General features: G+C 38.3%; 1 protein-coding gene across 1 annotated transcript in view; it reads left to right on the top strand.

Annotated features, from left to right (window-relative positions):
- EFCAB6 (EF-hand calcium binding domain 6) overlaps window positions 1–15,914 on the top strand; it is a gene marked incomplete at both ends in the record, with an annotated part of 74,036 nt that overhangs the window by 13,386 nt on the left and 44,736 nt on the right. The window contains 3 exons of the mRNA XM_084301893.1: window positions 5,571–5,831; window positions 9,006–9,123; window positions 11,536–11,649. Of these exons, the coding sequence (XP_084158019.1) occupies window positions 5,571–5,831; window positions 9,006–9,123; window positions 11,536–11,649 (493 nt within the window). The remainder of the gene's footprint in view (window positions 1–5,570; window positions 5,832–9,005; window positions 9,124–11,535; window positions 11,650–15,914) is intronic.

The raw sequence follows: 15,914 nt of genomic DNA, 5'->3' as shown, positions 1-15,914 counted from the left end.
TGTGTGAAGTCTTCACTTCTTTTGTTTTGTTTGTTCTGTTTTGTTTTCCTCTACACTGAACAGAATTTAACAAATACTAGAAAATGGAGATTCTTTTCCCTCTTTCTCTCCATTCTGATACTTTATCCCCTGATGTGGGTTAGATTTCTCAAAATAAATTAAAGCTTGCATTTCATTTTTTTCAGAAGAAAGGCATTGGAACACATGACACGTCAAGTTACCAGTGTGTTTTACCACAGATATTTTTTTAGTGTCAATCTACCTGCCTTTGGTGTAAGTGGAGTGCAGAGAATGCCATACTTCCCCAGTACGGTACAAGGACAGGAGCATTCTGCTTTAATCCAGGAATTCCCCAGAGCTCTGTGAACATGAATGAAATCCAGGAAGGCTAAACAGCTCAGTGAAGCAGCAACAAGGGCTTGATGACATGGGCTTTGATTTATGAGCTCTGCTAATTTATATGGGAATGAATTAAGAGGGCGATTTAACAGTCCCAGCTGACCTCTTGGCTGGACGTTACCTTCAGCATAAAAGAAGGGGCTGAACTAACAGAGCGTCTGCCCTGGACTGCTAGCGTTCACAGCCAGGAGTATTAAATAAAGCCATTAGTGATTTCATTTTACATTCCTATGTCAGGTGGCAAGTTATGGTAGACAGGGGGTTCCTTCATGATTTCTGTCAGGTCTAGTGGTGTAGTGGCTGTAATCTTAGCTACTTCTTCCACCGGTGCTGCTGAGTTTGACAGGGTAGTGGTGGGTGAGCCAAGTTTCTTCCAAGTATCCATTATATAATTCAAGCATTAGTTATACATGGTATTCACAAAGAGTAACTACAGGCAGGAGATACTCTTCTTCTTAGGCTCCTTCTAGAGACAACAGAGCTTTTCCAGGTAATGATATAGTGTTTATGTTAGGTTCCTGCTTTCTTTTTGATTTCAGGAGCCTGGGAAGGCTAGTTTCCAATACTTAAGGATAAGCTTCTGAATAATGCCCTTAATATATGGAAAGGAAATGTGCTACTTTGATCATCTTTGCCTTAAGACATATGTGTTATGTATTGTTCTTAACCTCTGAAATTGTTTTCAAATTCTTATTTTATCCAGGTTATGCTCTAAATATGAAGATAATAATTCTGGTGGGATCTTTTACAAGATGCTTTTGGATAATTTAAAAGTTGCTGTTCTTCCTGGTGACTTAAATGGTATCAGTTCACATATATCAAAGGGAAGCCAACAAAGTGAAGAAAAAAGGCAAAAAGAGCTTTCAAAAAGGTACTCTTATTAATGCAGACAATGTTCTATTTAATGTAAAGAAAAAAAAAAAAAGACTCAGACTGAGGGTACATGCTGCTTTTCTAATAGTAAGTATTGTCCTCAGCTGATCTCTCATTTCACAGAGATATATTCAGTTGTACAATGCTCAGAGCATTGCATCAGGAGAACAAACACATATAGATCATTCATCAAAGACCCTAGAATTCAGGTAAAAATGGTTGAGCTTCCTTTACAGAGTCCACAAGGATTATATCTCACTGAATCATTCAACAACTGCGGTTGCCCTTTAGATAACATCTGATGAGTAAGCTTGTGATTCTCTGTGGAATCAGTGTGGCTCATTACTCAGGAACAATAGTACACCTCATGGCTGTGACTACAGCAGGTCTCTAAGTATGGCCTCCATCTGTCTGAACCAGCATCACTAATATTGGCACCCATGTTGTGAAGATGTTTGGTTTACTCATTTCTTATTTTGAATATATGGAAATGTCTGCATAATCCAGCAGAAAACAAAATGCAACCCAAACCAATCAACCAACCAACAAAAACAAAAGAAACTGGAAAAAAATAATGTATTCTAATATGATGAGCTTTGTTTTCCTTAAAATTATATTGGACACATGTATTTCCTTTCACTTGAACCCAGTGAAAGAAATATTTACCTTAATACATCCATTAAGGTATTCTCATTGCCTCTCCCTCATTTTTAAGGGTGCTATTTTGTAAAACAGAGGCTACTCCCCTGTGCAAAGATCATATTTTAATCTGAAGACAGGAGTATCTGAAATCAACAATTCTGTTAGTGATGCATCTTGTCACAGATCATCCTGAACCTCCTTTTTTTCCTCTTCAACTATCTGACTTCTTTTGAGCTTCACTAGCTATTGGAAGGAGGTCAGTTGTTTGAAAGCATCACCTGACTACCCACCATTCATGTTGGTTGATTGCATTATTCTTACTTCCTTAGGAAACTGAGGTGAAAGTGGTGCTGTTTGGAGGGTAGTATAACTTAAAATATAAGCTTGCCTGAAATCAGGGTAGATCATAAGGATCCCTAGTGGCTTGTGTCTCTTAACAGGCTTTGAACTCTTTGTGACTCTGTAATTACTGCCTGAAAGCAGGAATAGATTTTTTAGAAATATGTCTAACTCTCTAGTTCTTTTCCTTTCCTCTTTTTAAAGCTAGGTGGTGTGTGTGCTTTTCTGCATAAATGCGGGGCACCATTTTATCCAGTTCTTTACATACCAATTTGAATACATAGCAAAATTTATTATGTGTTCTTGCCTTATTTCTTACTAGCGTTCATTTTCAAACTACCTGTTTACATTTGACTTCTTGTTGAAGACTGATACAGAAACAGTCTTTAAGAGCTTCATTCCCCTTAATATAACCTGTTGGTAGTTTTCTTTCCATATTGAATAGAAAGCCCACATTTTTCTTGATTGCTCTTATATTATTGAAGTATTTATAGAATGAAGTATTTATAGAATTACTCTTGATGTTTTTGATACTGAATCTCATATTGTGTTATGGCCTTTCAGATTTTGGTCATGCTTCTCTTTTATACTACGATGGCATGTTACACTGATGTACTGCCAGCTCTACTTAAGTCATTTTCCCTTTAAACTCATTTCCTATGATACCTTACTTTCTTGAGTATGTAGAAATATGCTTTTTTTCATTGTTCTCCTGCCTTCCTTTTACAAGAATCATAAGCTTTGTTGTTCCATCAACACTCCTGCCTAAGCTGTATTTTCCTTTTTCAGGCCATTTCTCTTGGTTAGTTAGAATAAAATTTAGAAAGATTTTCACTTCTCTAGATTTTTCAGCATCAACAGGATACCACTGACACATTCTGATAATTGGCTGGACAACCTGTGTTCTGCTGTAATCTTTACCAGTTAAAATCTTCTTTTTTTACCCTGGATGATTTTGCTTTGATTTTGCTTTTTTTGCTTTTTTTTTTTTTTTTTTTGCCTTTTTTTTTTTTTTCTTAGAAAGAAATCTTCAGATTTCTAAAAGCTTTAAATCTAAATCCTGTGTTCCCTCTTGAGGATGTATAGTAAGCATCCTATAATTTTAGCACTCAGATTCTCTTAGGCTTTTATCAGTAGAACTCTAAATAAGGTTTAATTTACCAAATGGTAAAATTCCAAGGTCTTCCAGGAACCATAAGGACTTCCATGTCCCCTTGTTTATACCACTTTTCTTGTATTCATGCACTGACAATCAGCATGCTTGATCTTTTCTGTCTGGCTTTGTCTCTTGTGTAAATCTGTTATGTGTGACCCTATTCCAGGTAGTTATAGACCCTCAGCTAGGTGGCTTTGGTTAATATTTTCCCATGAGCAGAGCTCCCTTTTTCAATCCTAATTGAAGGCTTGTCTATTAGAATCATAGAATATCCCAAGTTGAAAGGAACCCACAAGGATCATCTAGTCTAACTCCTGGGTCCAATCAGGACCACACAAAAAAAACAGACCCTATGTCTGAGAGCATTGTCCAAATGTTGTCCATAGCTTTGGGACTACACAAACACTTCTTGAACTCTGGCAGGCTCGGGGCAATTACCACTGCCCTGGGGAAACCTGTCCTAGTGCCTAACCACACTCTTGGTGAAGAACCTTTCCCTAACAACCCCACCTGACCGTTCCCTTTCCCAGTTCCGTGCCGTTCTCTCAGGTCCTATCGTTGGTCACCAGAGATAGGTGATAGTGCCTGCCCCTCCACTCCTTTTCATGAGGAAGTTGTAGACCACAATGAGGTCTCCCCTCAGTCTTCTCTTCTCCAGGCTGAACAAACCAAGTGACTTCAGCCACTCCTTGTACGTCTTGCACTCCAGACACTTCTTCATCTTTGTAGCTCTCCTTTGGACACTCTCTAACAGTTCTATACTTTCTTATACTGTGGCACCCAAAACTGCACACAGTACTTAAGGTTATTATGAAGTTATCAAGCTTTCCAAGAATAAGCCACAAGGAAGCTTATTGAACAAGGAAGATAGCCTTCCAGATCACATGCTGCAAATAATCGTTCATTTATTTCCAGGATACACCCAGCCTTTGCCTCAGTCTTGAACTCTAGTAAAGTGGAACAATATAAAGAACATTTGAATTTACCTTCTTCACCTGTCCTGTGTTTACTTTTTCATTTTCCTGGGGGTCATTCATGCCAAGGCCTGTGTGGATAAGCAGGAGAGCATATTAATCATCAGAAAGTGGCAGGTAAAGTTGGTAATATTTTCACAATCTCTTGTATTCACACAAGATAGAAGACCTCTCAGAAGACCAGGTCACTTCAGGAGGTGAGTCCACCTGACTTACTCAGAAGAGATCCACCAGTAAATGTCATATTTTGATTCCTCTTGGGATGCGTAGAGTTAATGTTCCATGTGCTATTCAGATCAGAGAATAACTCTTCATTGGCATATTTTTAGAAAGAGAGTTGAAAGTTTAAGATTATCTTTAAGTTTAGGGAATACTATAAAATATACTTAATAAATCTATAAAAATAGGAGTGCTGAATATTCTGCATTTTGCTTATATGGAAATACATGCTCTCAGATTAAACAAAAGTAATTGTTCTATCTTTCCTTTTCATGGGGTAAATCCATAACAAAGGCAAAATATGTACAAGTGGGACACATTACATACCCTTTAATTTATTTTCTGTCTTTTAAAGTTATTAAATATTTAATTGTTATTTACATTAATGGCTTATTGATGAAGGTTTTGGTATTGCAGCAGAAAACTTATACCGTTAATATCTATAAACTTTCTTAGAGAGCCTGAAAAAGAAAGGTATGCTGTCCATTCCTCACAAAGGAGAAAAAAAAAAAAAGGGGGAAAAAAAAAAAAGGGAAGTGACCTACTTGGGATCCAAGAAGAGGAAATTTCACCTTCACAGGAAAAAAGGTTATGTCCCAAGTGACATTTTATCCTTTTAAAAATCGATGTAAAGACTTTAATTAGCTTCTTTCATGTTGGCTTAGTTCTCTTCTGTTAACTCAGTATGTATTAAAGGATGGAGGTTGGTCCTTAGCTGACGTAAAAACCCAGTCTCATTATAAACTAAGCCTGTGATTTGGAGGTCTAGGATCTCAGTTTGCAAAATAAATACTGCAGAGCAATGTCAGTCTGTTTGTATTTTTAAAAGCAAGCTCTTTTTAAGAACCAGCTATACTTAAAAAATGGTTGCACAATATAGGCCTTGGAATCAATGTGTGCTTTTACTTGATCAACCTGTCATTTTCTTTTGCATCAAAAAAACTTCTGTGTCCATGTCTTGTTTGTAGTTAGTCTTGTTCATTATTGCTGATCAAATATTTGAAACTACAAAAAATAAGCAATTTGTCTTCATGCAGTCTTTCAATTTTAGAAAGAAGCAGATTGAAGATAAAGCTAACAAATACATGTATGCCAAGAATAGAACTGTTGATGAAGTAATTAAAAGGCTGACGGACAGCCTTTTACAACAGGTAGCAACTATTAAAGAAAGCTTTTTTACCTACAACAAGCAATCATATGGGAAAATTAGTAAATCTGGCTTGCAGAAGGTAGGAAAAATGTTTTTCTCTTTCCTGTGCTTTTTCCAAAAGGATGCTTATTGTCTTATCATTGTGCCTGCTCACACAGCTAGGGTTAAATCCTCCAGGATTGTTTCAGTCACTAATGAGCTAAACAGGCCTCATGAAGGTTATTGTATGAGAAAGATTCTCAGCTTGTGTTAAAAGACTTAAAATTGTTATACTATAGCAGCATCTCACCTAAAAAACTTCAACTGCTTGCAGTGTCAAAAAGAACATGTATGAATTGGGATTTGGGAGACACAGTTGGGACGTGGAGGTCTAATGTCAGCTCTTGATACACCTCTTATGCAAAGTGAGTGGGCATATCTTAAAGAATTGCTTAGCCTTAACTCAGAGTATTTTAAACCGTCTTTGTAACTCCACAGTAGTAATTGTTAGGAACTGGATATCATTACATGAAGAATAAGTTTCTTAACAGATGACACTTTAGTGAGAATTATGTAAACTAGTTTTATGTCATCTTTCAGATTTCTGAGCTTCATGCTCCTCTGAACCTCTCATGGACTTCAGTGTGGCTTGTAATCATGCTGCGGTCAGGGGAGTTCCCTGGGGTCCCTGGCTGTCTTCCTTGGTCACTCTTGCTCTGCTTTCAAAGGAGTTGTATAAAGGACATCTCCTAAAGCCATGTAGTAGCATTTCAGGGTGTTGACTGTTTTCCAACAGGAAAGGAGAACCTTCCTCTAACTCTTATATGAGTTCAGGTGATTTGAGCATGTTGTAATTTTCCACTGTAACATTTTTGGGGAAAAAATCCACAACAATATGATTGTGTTGAAATTGTATAGTTTTTACTTGCCAAGGATTCCAAATGGATTTTGTATGTCTTTTTGAGGTATGTTTTTATGTGGAATTCCCAGGGCCCACTGCTGCCTTGACTGCTTATCTAACTCTGTGTGTTGTCCTTTAGATAGACTCATAAGGTCATGGATTTGGGATTGTAGCTGTGATGCTGATGGCACCCAGCCGTACATTTCTTTCTTTCCACATTTCAAAGCAAAATGCTTTGTTGAAAGTTGACATGGGGCAGGAAAAGAGACATGATGGCAGTAATACTCCCCTTGTCTACCTAGGTTTAAGCAAGAGCTGCTGCTAAATAGTGTTATGATAGTAATTCATACTCTACACTTCATCCAGATACTGAGGTAAGATAAGAGTTGGAAGGTCAAAAAAGAATTGTATCTTTGAAAATGGCCTGCATAGTCCCTTGTGAAAATTTGTCCCAATCTATTTTTACTGTGGGTCAGCAATAAACATAATTTTCCCATCCGTGTTCCATGGATTGCACGTGTTTTTGCCAGCTACTGTTGTAAATGTACTGGCAAATGTACTGGCTGTAAGGGGATGACAGATCTGTTGCTTTCTTTTCCCCCCTTCTTAACATAAATGCATGATGCATATGATAAGATGAACACTCAGCTATTATAACGTCTTCCCCCATGAATGCTATAGTTACATCTAGCCACATGTCTTCATACCCTTACGTAGATATCTTTCTGCAACGGTGTGCAGAAAGTGAAATTGCTTTGAAATGAAGGGAAGGGAAAGAGGGAGGACAAAACACACAAAATATTTTAATTTTTTTCTTAAAATTTTCTTGTTAACAATTAACAATTAAGGATGTGTTAAAGTGCAGCTCATCCCTGCCATATGATATCTGATCTGATATCTGTGGCACATACCTTTGTGACATACTGGCTTTGGTTGCTGCAATTACACTACAATGTGATACCTGAGAGGCTTATTTGTTGCCTGCAGCTAATGCAGTAACATGCATTTTGTCACTCTTAGGGAGAATAAACTCATTCTGCCTGCTGCTTTATCTTCTCCATTGGCTGTCTGCATACAACTCATATTTAAGATATTTGTCTAATAACAAGCCATTGAAAGTTAATCTTTGTGATTTCATTGTTCTTTTATTACACTAGTCATGATGCATTTCTGAAGTTTTGGCAATATGTAAAGGGTAAAAAATCACCATTTATGTGCAGCCACATATATGCAATACTGCACTGTAGTGTTCTTGAACCCTCCGAGCTCAGCAGAACCCAGCTAGGTGGAATATTGTCCAGGATCTCTGCTCTGCTGTTGCTGCTGCTTTTCATCATTTTTAAAAAAAAAAAAAAAAAAAAAAAAAAAAAAGGCCTGTTTCCCTGCAAAAGTATTGGTCTGTTCTGCCCGTTATGCTGAGTGAAATAAGCCTCCTCTGGACTGAATGAGGATGAGAGCTCTGTGAATAAGGCTGATTAAAAGGGATTTCTTGTTAGAACCGAAGTGGCTGACTACCTTATGTCTCTGGGAGCTGTCTGGACATGTGTATTTCCAGGTGAAATGCAAGCTGAAACTGAGTCGCCATCACTCGTGATCTTCAAAAATCTCTGAACCTGTTACAAAACCAAGGGGTTTTAATCACTGTCCAAGTGGAATTTCAACTGGAAGTTTTTGCATTGCTACTGCTTTAACTTTCCTGACATTTCTACCAAGATGTTCATCAACCCCTGCCCTGAATTGTTTAGGAGCACAGCTGCTTTTCAACTTGTGGAGTTTCAGTGGTCAATAAAGAATCATAGAATATCCCAAGTTGGAAGGGACTCACAAGATCATCAAGTCTAACTCCTGGGTCCAATCAGGACCACACAAAAACCAAACCCTATGTCTAAGAGCATTGTGCAAGCATTTCTTGAATTCTGGCAGGGTCAGTGCCTTCACCACTTCTCTGGGGAGCCTATCCTAGTTCTCAACCACCCTCTTGGTGAAGGACCTTTTCCTAACACCCAGCCTGACCCTCCCCACTCCCAGCTCCATGTCATTCCCTTCGGTCCTGTCGCTGTCCCCACAGAGCAGAGCTCAGCACCTGCACCTCGACTCCCCTCATGAGGGAGCTGCAGGCCACTATGAGGCCCCTCCTCAGTCTGCTCTGTTCTGGGCTGAACAAACCAAGGGACCTCAGATGCTCCTCTCTTGTCTTGTCCTCTAGACCCTTTATCATCTTTGTGGCCATTGTTTGGACACTGCAATAATTTTGTCTTTCTTATACCATGGTGCCCCAAACTGCATGCAGTACTCAGGGTGAGGCTGCACCAGAGCAGAGCAGACTGATACTTCCCTTGACCGGCTAGCAATGCCATACCTAATGCACCCCAGGGTACAGTTGGCCCTTTAGACTTCCAGGGCATGCTGCTGGCTCATACTCAACTTGCTGTCAACCAAAACCCCCTGATCTCTGTAGAAGAATATCTAGAAATAGGTGTCTACTACCACTGTAAGCATTATGGGGAATCTACCCTGGCCTTCAAATTCTGCTTCAGAAGAATGTGGGACTCCCCGTATCACAGCTGCAAGCCACGTGTAAATGTTTTTGATACATCACGTTATCATAGATAGCACTGGGCACCAATATTCAGGCAACATAACCTGTCCCGAGTGCATATGGTTGGGTATTTTGTTAAACATTTTTGGGTAACGCTGAAGTTAAGTGATCTACATTGTCTACTGTTCTTTGGAGGTGTGCCAACCTCACTGCCTACATTTATGTCAAGTTTGAAAAGTGCTACTCTGGCCTACAGACTCATCTAGAGCAGCCAGGTAGCCAATGTACAGTTGGACAGTGTTGCTTGTCCTCCAGGGTGGAACAAGTTAATCAAACAGTAAATAATATAGTGATAAACATAAAAGGATGCTTGCATTTGGATTTGTTATTCCAGGCCAAACCATAGAAACGGGCAAAGGATGTCTGCCTAATTTAGAAGTAGATAAACTCTGTTTATTTGGATAATGTGATGTAAGAGTAGCACTAAGGGAGGAATAGGGACAGAAGGGACACTAAGGGACAGAATACACACATTCATCAGAATGATAACTGATTGTACGTCTAAATAACTAAAAACTACAGACATAAAATCTCCAGTTAACCTTTGTAGGGTTATACCAAACCTGCCAGTTGTCTGTGTTTTTATTTACAGCTAGCAGCATAAGGACACCTTTTAGCTGCTTGTTTATGCAGTACCAAAGGTATGAGGAGGGTTAGTGAAGGGGGATGTAGAACTTAATTTCCTGTACCAAAGGGTAATGTAGCACCTCTGGCTTCACTGGCCTGACTCTCCTAGTAGCAGGGCAAGAAGGCATACACCTTGCCTTTGCACCTTGGGACTTGGATTATTATTAATGTAGTTGGAAATCAGGAAGATGGCAACTGAAGTTTTTTTTCAGGTGTCCTGGAGTAAAGTCCACAATTTATATTATATATGTGGGTTCACTTTTGTGAAGGGTTACAGTATCTCCTTGCTGTGAGGTTGTCATCAATCATCTTCCTTTAAATAAGACTTAGAAACTATTTACATGTATTTTGTGAGCTATTCAGCACAAGACTACGACCTAGTCTTAGAATTTAATATGGCTTAATCTTGCATGCAGTTTTGGAAGAATTTTATCCCTTTTTTTTTTTTTTTTTTTTTTCTCTCTAGATGAAAGTGCTAATAGTTGAGGCTGTAGTCACCAACATTGCTATTGTGACTGATTCTCTTCAACTTTGATTGGATTTGTATGGCCAGATTTTCTTATCGCTACTATTTAAGCATTTGATCTAATGGTAAATCCATATTCAACTGACCATAAAATGTACTTGCTTATCCAGAAGCTTTACATCCATAGAAAGGAATGGTAATTTGCTAATTATTCTTATTTTTAACACTCTTTATGTGTTCAGCCATTTAATGATTTTTTTTTTTCTTTTAATCTGTGCAATTAACTAAAATAATAGGAGTAATCACTGTAGGAACACCTGGAGAACCAGGACAGAGCTGTGCAGGATAGTTATAAAAGAAAACACCTAAACCAGGAGTTACAAAGCAGTTGAAAGAAATGAAAGGTTTTGCAGGAAGCCCTCAGCAGCAACAAGGGCTGCAACTACAACTTTTCAGGGAAACAGGAGGTGGGAAAAGGAGAAGAAAAACAGGGACCCCTCTACAATCACCTACCAGGTAACATTACATTGGGAGACTGCTGCCGTATTGGAGCACTCTGGCTCTTAGATGGAGACAGAGAGGCAGACGGTCTGGATGGGAAAAAAAAAAAAAAAGAGAGAGAGAGAGAGAGAGAAGGGGACATAGGACGAACACAGAAAGATCAGATTTTGCCAAATTAGATTACCTAAAATGGATCCCCAAATCTTATTTGAAGAGCAGCAACCAAGATGTGTTATTAACCTTCCAACTGGCTGCAGCTATGTTCAACCGTGCAGCTAGGTTTATGGATTTGAAACCATTCTGCAGCATTTCTTGTCCAGGAAATGCTTTTGGCAGGTGTGTGGAGAAAAGTGATAGTAGCAAACTCTACAAATGACAGATTTCTTCCAGTCTGCTAAATGAGTGAGCTTTATTTCTTCTCACTTTTTACTTTCCAGGTGAAATTTAATCTTAGTCTGTCACTTGGTGCTTTTACTTAAAATGCCAGTCTCAGTCTAACTTTGCTCTGTCTCTTTCTGTGTAGAATTAAGTTGTGCAGATTAAATCTATATTTAAATGGTTTACTGCAAATATAAGGAAGAGAGAACAGTTTTCAGAGTAATATCAAGTTGAGCCATAGGATAAAACATCCAGACTTTTACTATTCGAAGTGGCATATTAAGTAACAAAATGGGCCATTATATAGATTATTCTATTTCTCTTGTAACAAGTGTTGGAAGATCATGGCATGTCAGTGGATGATGGTCAGTTCAATCTACTAATGGAAAAGCTAGGGGTACCAGATGGAGGATTGAGTTATCTGGATTTTGTTGCGACATTGGAAGGTAAAGTAACTTTAGTACCAATACAGCATGAAAAAATCCTTTTGCGGAAGATACCGAACTTTTCTTTTTCAAGAAAATACTATTGTGAAATTAGGAAGAAATCAGTGATATGATTTCTAGCACACAGATGAACTTTCTCTCTGTAGTTCTTTCACTTCTGATCCAGTTAAACTGCTGAGTAGCTGACCCAAGGCTGGAGGGAAACTGGAACATATGGGATGTGGGCTAAAGGTCCATAGAGAGGTGTGATGGAGATTGCAGAGTGACTAAAAGATCGCAGAGTGACTGACCGGTCTCTCTGCCTTGAGTGTATTGTCACCCACATCATTTCTTACTCTTATTCAGTCCGAGGATTATGTTATATCCTAAATTGCAAGAAATGATTTTGTTGTAGTGGAGTCCAGAAACATTTTTTTGTTCTGTATTAAAAAAAAAAAAGACAAAAAAAAAAAAAGACAGTATTCATTTCAGGAATGAAAGATCTGTTAGTAAGCCATTAGTGATAAGTTTTTTAGTGGTGCTATATACAACTGGAACTCTGTGGTGTGATCTGGTTACTTTTTGGTTTATGGCTTTATTTTAAAGTAGTGCTTTTGAATGTTAAAGCTGTTAAGGGACTTTTCTACTAGAGACTGCTGAAATGTGGTTATCTATAAATTAATTGATAGTTTTACTGGAGTAGCAAGAATCCCAGTGAGAGAGATCTAGGTTTACTGTTTTTATAGACATAGATGAATTGTTCACCCATATTATGAAGATGTGGTGTCCATTATTGATTTACTGTTGCTGAGGAATGCAGGCCAGAGGAATATATTCATAATTTTTTCACCTCAGCTATTTGCTTTACTCCATCAGTAATTTCACTGATTTTAAGGCACTGTGAGTAAATGTTCTGATTTCTGACTCTTAAAAACAAATATGATGGAATCTGAATTCATTTTCTTAGGATGGGACCCTGGGTGAAGTGTAAAGCTAGTTGTTTTTTTTTTTTTTATATATATCTTTTTCTATATATCTTCTTGTATATCGTATCCAAAGAAGAGCAACAAAGCTGATGAAAGGTCTAGAAAAAAAGTCTTATGAGAAGTGGCTGAGGGAGCTGGGGTTGTTTATCTTGGACAACAGAAGGCTCAGGGGAGACCTTACTGTACTTTACAATTACCTTAAAGGAGGTTGAGTAAGGTGGGAACTGGGCTCTTCTCCCAAGCACCAAGCAATAAGATGAGGGGAAATGGCCTCAAGTTGCACCAGCGGAGGTTTAGGTTGGATATTAGTAGAAATTTCTTTACTGAAAGGGTTGTGTGGCATTGGAATACGGAAGTGGTTGAGTTACTATCCATGGAGGTCTTCAAGAAACATGTAGATGTAGAACTTAGTAGCATACTTTAGCAGTGGACTTTAGAACTAGGTTCAGGGTTGGACTAGATGATCTTAGAGATCTTTTCCAACCTGAATGATTCTATGATTGTTCTTTTACGTTTTAAGTCCAGACTTCCTGCATAAAATTTGGATGCCACCAACATCAATGGAAGTTTTGCAGCTTCAAGGCCTGTATTAACTTCTGTATTATGCCTCTGTTATTTTTGTCAGAGGTATGGTTTTACTTTTTTCCACACTGCTACTATTATTTTCTGCTGTCATTATTTCTTTTTTAGATCTAAGACAAGGGGGAGAGCTGACTTGTGGCTGGCTGGCATAATATTCAGACTTTGTTTCATTCAGACCTTGAAGTTTAGAAGTTTGTGATTACAGCTGGCTAAACATCTGTCCATCAATATAACATGCTTTCATCCAGTAGCCTAATAAATGACATTTGAAGCAGGTTAGTCTGGGTGAAAGTGAGTGTGCCAGCTTTTTGATTTAAGTCAAGAATCAACAGTATTTTTCCTGTTTTTAAAACTTTTGTTTTTTATCAATTTTGAGAATCACAGATTTTCTTTCAGGATGTTACTTTATCTGATGGTTGTAAGAGGAAGTGTTTGATATAAAGTAAGTCTCAAATGTCAGAAGGGAAAGAAAAATAAGCCCTAACTTATATTTTTGTATAATTTATTAAGGTAGGGAGAAGTCTGACCCCTTTGTCTATAGTTATATTACTGGTAAAGAGACCTAGTTTTCTTCTGATAAGCTTTAGTAGGAAGGTAAAATGAGTAGAAATTTTGACTAGAATTCAATACAGACTGGAACTGAAAAAAAAGGAGGGATAATGCATGTGTCTGTATGGATGAGTACAGTTTACAGAATCAGATCGGGAGAAAGGAAAATATGATGCAGTGAATACAATTTAGTGATATCATCAAAGTAGCTATAGAGGGTTTTTTTTTGTGTGTGGAGGAGTATGTAAATAATATAAAAAGAAAGGAAACATTCCTTGAAGACAGACCATTATTTTAAATTTTTTCATTTCAGTGTGGAGGAAGGTGTACAGAAATGTCGGTGCATACGTTTTTTGTAAGTTTTTCCTGTTTTAAAATCTGATGTGAATTACTTTCAAGTTATAATAGACCTTACTAGAAATTTGGTAAACATATGAAGGAAGACATACGTACAAGCTGGTGGCAATATTTAATCAATGGGAAGACATATGGGTGTTGCTTTTTTTTTTTTTCTTTCTCATCCAAAGGTTTCTGGGAGGCTACATGCTGTGCAGTGTAATCTTGTTGTAGCTTCAGCTATGTAAACTATTTTGCTGCATAGGGATGGCTCACCTGGTTAGGTTTTAGGAGTTGCTGTCTTTCTTGATTAACTGTTTTCTCTATAAACCTAAGGAAAGAGATAGTGTAAAGAAACACCATTTCAACAAAGCAAATATGTCAATGAACACTGTGCATATCCATGTGAGACAGGACACTGGGATGTAGTGTGGAGGTTTCATAGCGAAGAGCTCATTCAAAGAAAACCTTCTCCTTTTGTCCAGCAACATTTATGCTTTTGCTGTATATCCCCTGTATGACCCATATTGAGATGGGGAAGATGCTAAAACTTATCCGAATTAATATTTAGCTACATATATGGTAAAATATCCTAATTATCGGGGATGTGGATGAGAACCTAAAAACATCCTAATTATAGGGATGTAGATGAGAACCGTATGAGAAGCAGATGTAAAAAAGAAGCTATCGCTCAAGGCCAATGGATGAGAGAAGGACGAACAACTCATTAGGGAAAGATGAAAACCTTGTTGGCAGGAAACAAGGCAAAGGTAAACAAAAAACTTCTAAATATTGTCCAACAGCAGGTCAAAGTCCAGAAAGATAAAAAGTTTAACCTCCTCTTCCTCGTTGCCTTCATCCTGAAAGACCCCTGCCCACAACCACCATGCTACGCTGCACGGGTGCAACCAGAAGGAGCTAAGGGCGGAGAGTATAGAAATGAGTACTTCGAAGAGGTCCTCCTTTTCAGGGAAATTAATGAATATGTATTAGAGCTCATGTAATATGTAACTGTACTTGTGTATAAAGTTGTGAGAGATGACCAGGCAGGCGCGCACCTTTTTGAGGGAAGCTATTCCCAGTGCGCCCGGTGCACCGCAGTAAAGTATACCTACTTTACAACCCTATTGTTGTGGAGTCTTTTCCACGTGCCAATATGTTGTAGAAAAATTATAAAATGCTCAAGAGATGTCAAAATATGTTATTTAATCTCTTCCCCAAAACCATGGTGAAATGGTTTCCTGAAGTACCACTGTACAATATGCAGAAGGAATCAGAAAGATCTGGAACAGTGACCAAAGTAGCTTTTCTGTGGCCTAAAAATACCTTAGCCCTTCAGGACTGGAAGTACACATGTGCCCTGCTGGGAAGCTGGATGTCTCCTATTCCTGATCCTGCTGGGTTGTGCAATATTAAAATGCACAAATTAAATTGTGAAAATATGAAGCTGCCATTTGTGCAGGACTAAATCTTGTTGGAAATGAACATCAAGCGAAATAGTCTGAGGTAAGATACTCTGTCTGGACTGGAAAGTAAGGATCATTTTGATGTCAGGTCTCCTGAAATAGTTTACATTAATTCAAAACAGAGGAGGGGTTAGCTGTGATAGAAATGCTCCAGGGGAGATGATCTAGCATGCAGTAGTTGTACTACACAATCAAAGACAAGTCTAATTAATTTTTGTGACATTGTCTGCAGCAGCTGCAGACCATGAGTTCCCTCATACAACACCAAATCATGGCTTTTATGGTATTCCTCTTCTCCTCCCCCAGTCTGATACCTTCCTTCCTCAAAAGAGCCAGACTCTTCCAGAGAAGGCTAAAGGAAAAGCAA

This window comes from Netta rufina, assembly GCF_964035555.1.
Source record: "Netta rufina genome assembly, chromosome: 1".
In the NCBI taxonomy this organism is placed as follows: Eukaryota; Metazoa; Chordata; class Aves; order Anseriformes; family Anatidae; genus Netta; species Netta rufina.
Note: the sequence above shows the minus strand (reverse complement) of the source record. Positions and strands in the feature narration are given on the sequence as shown.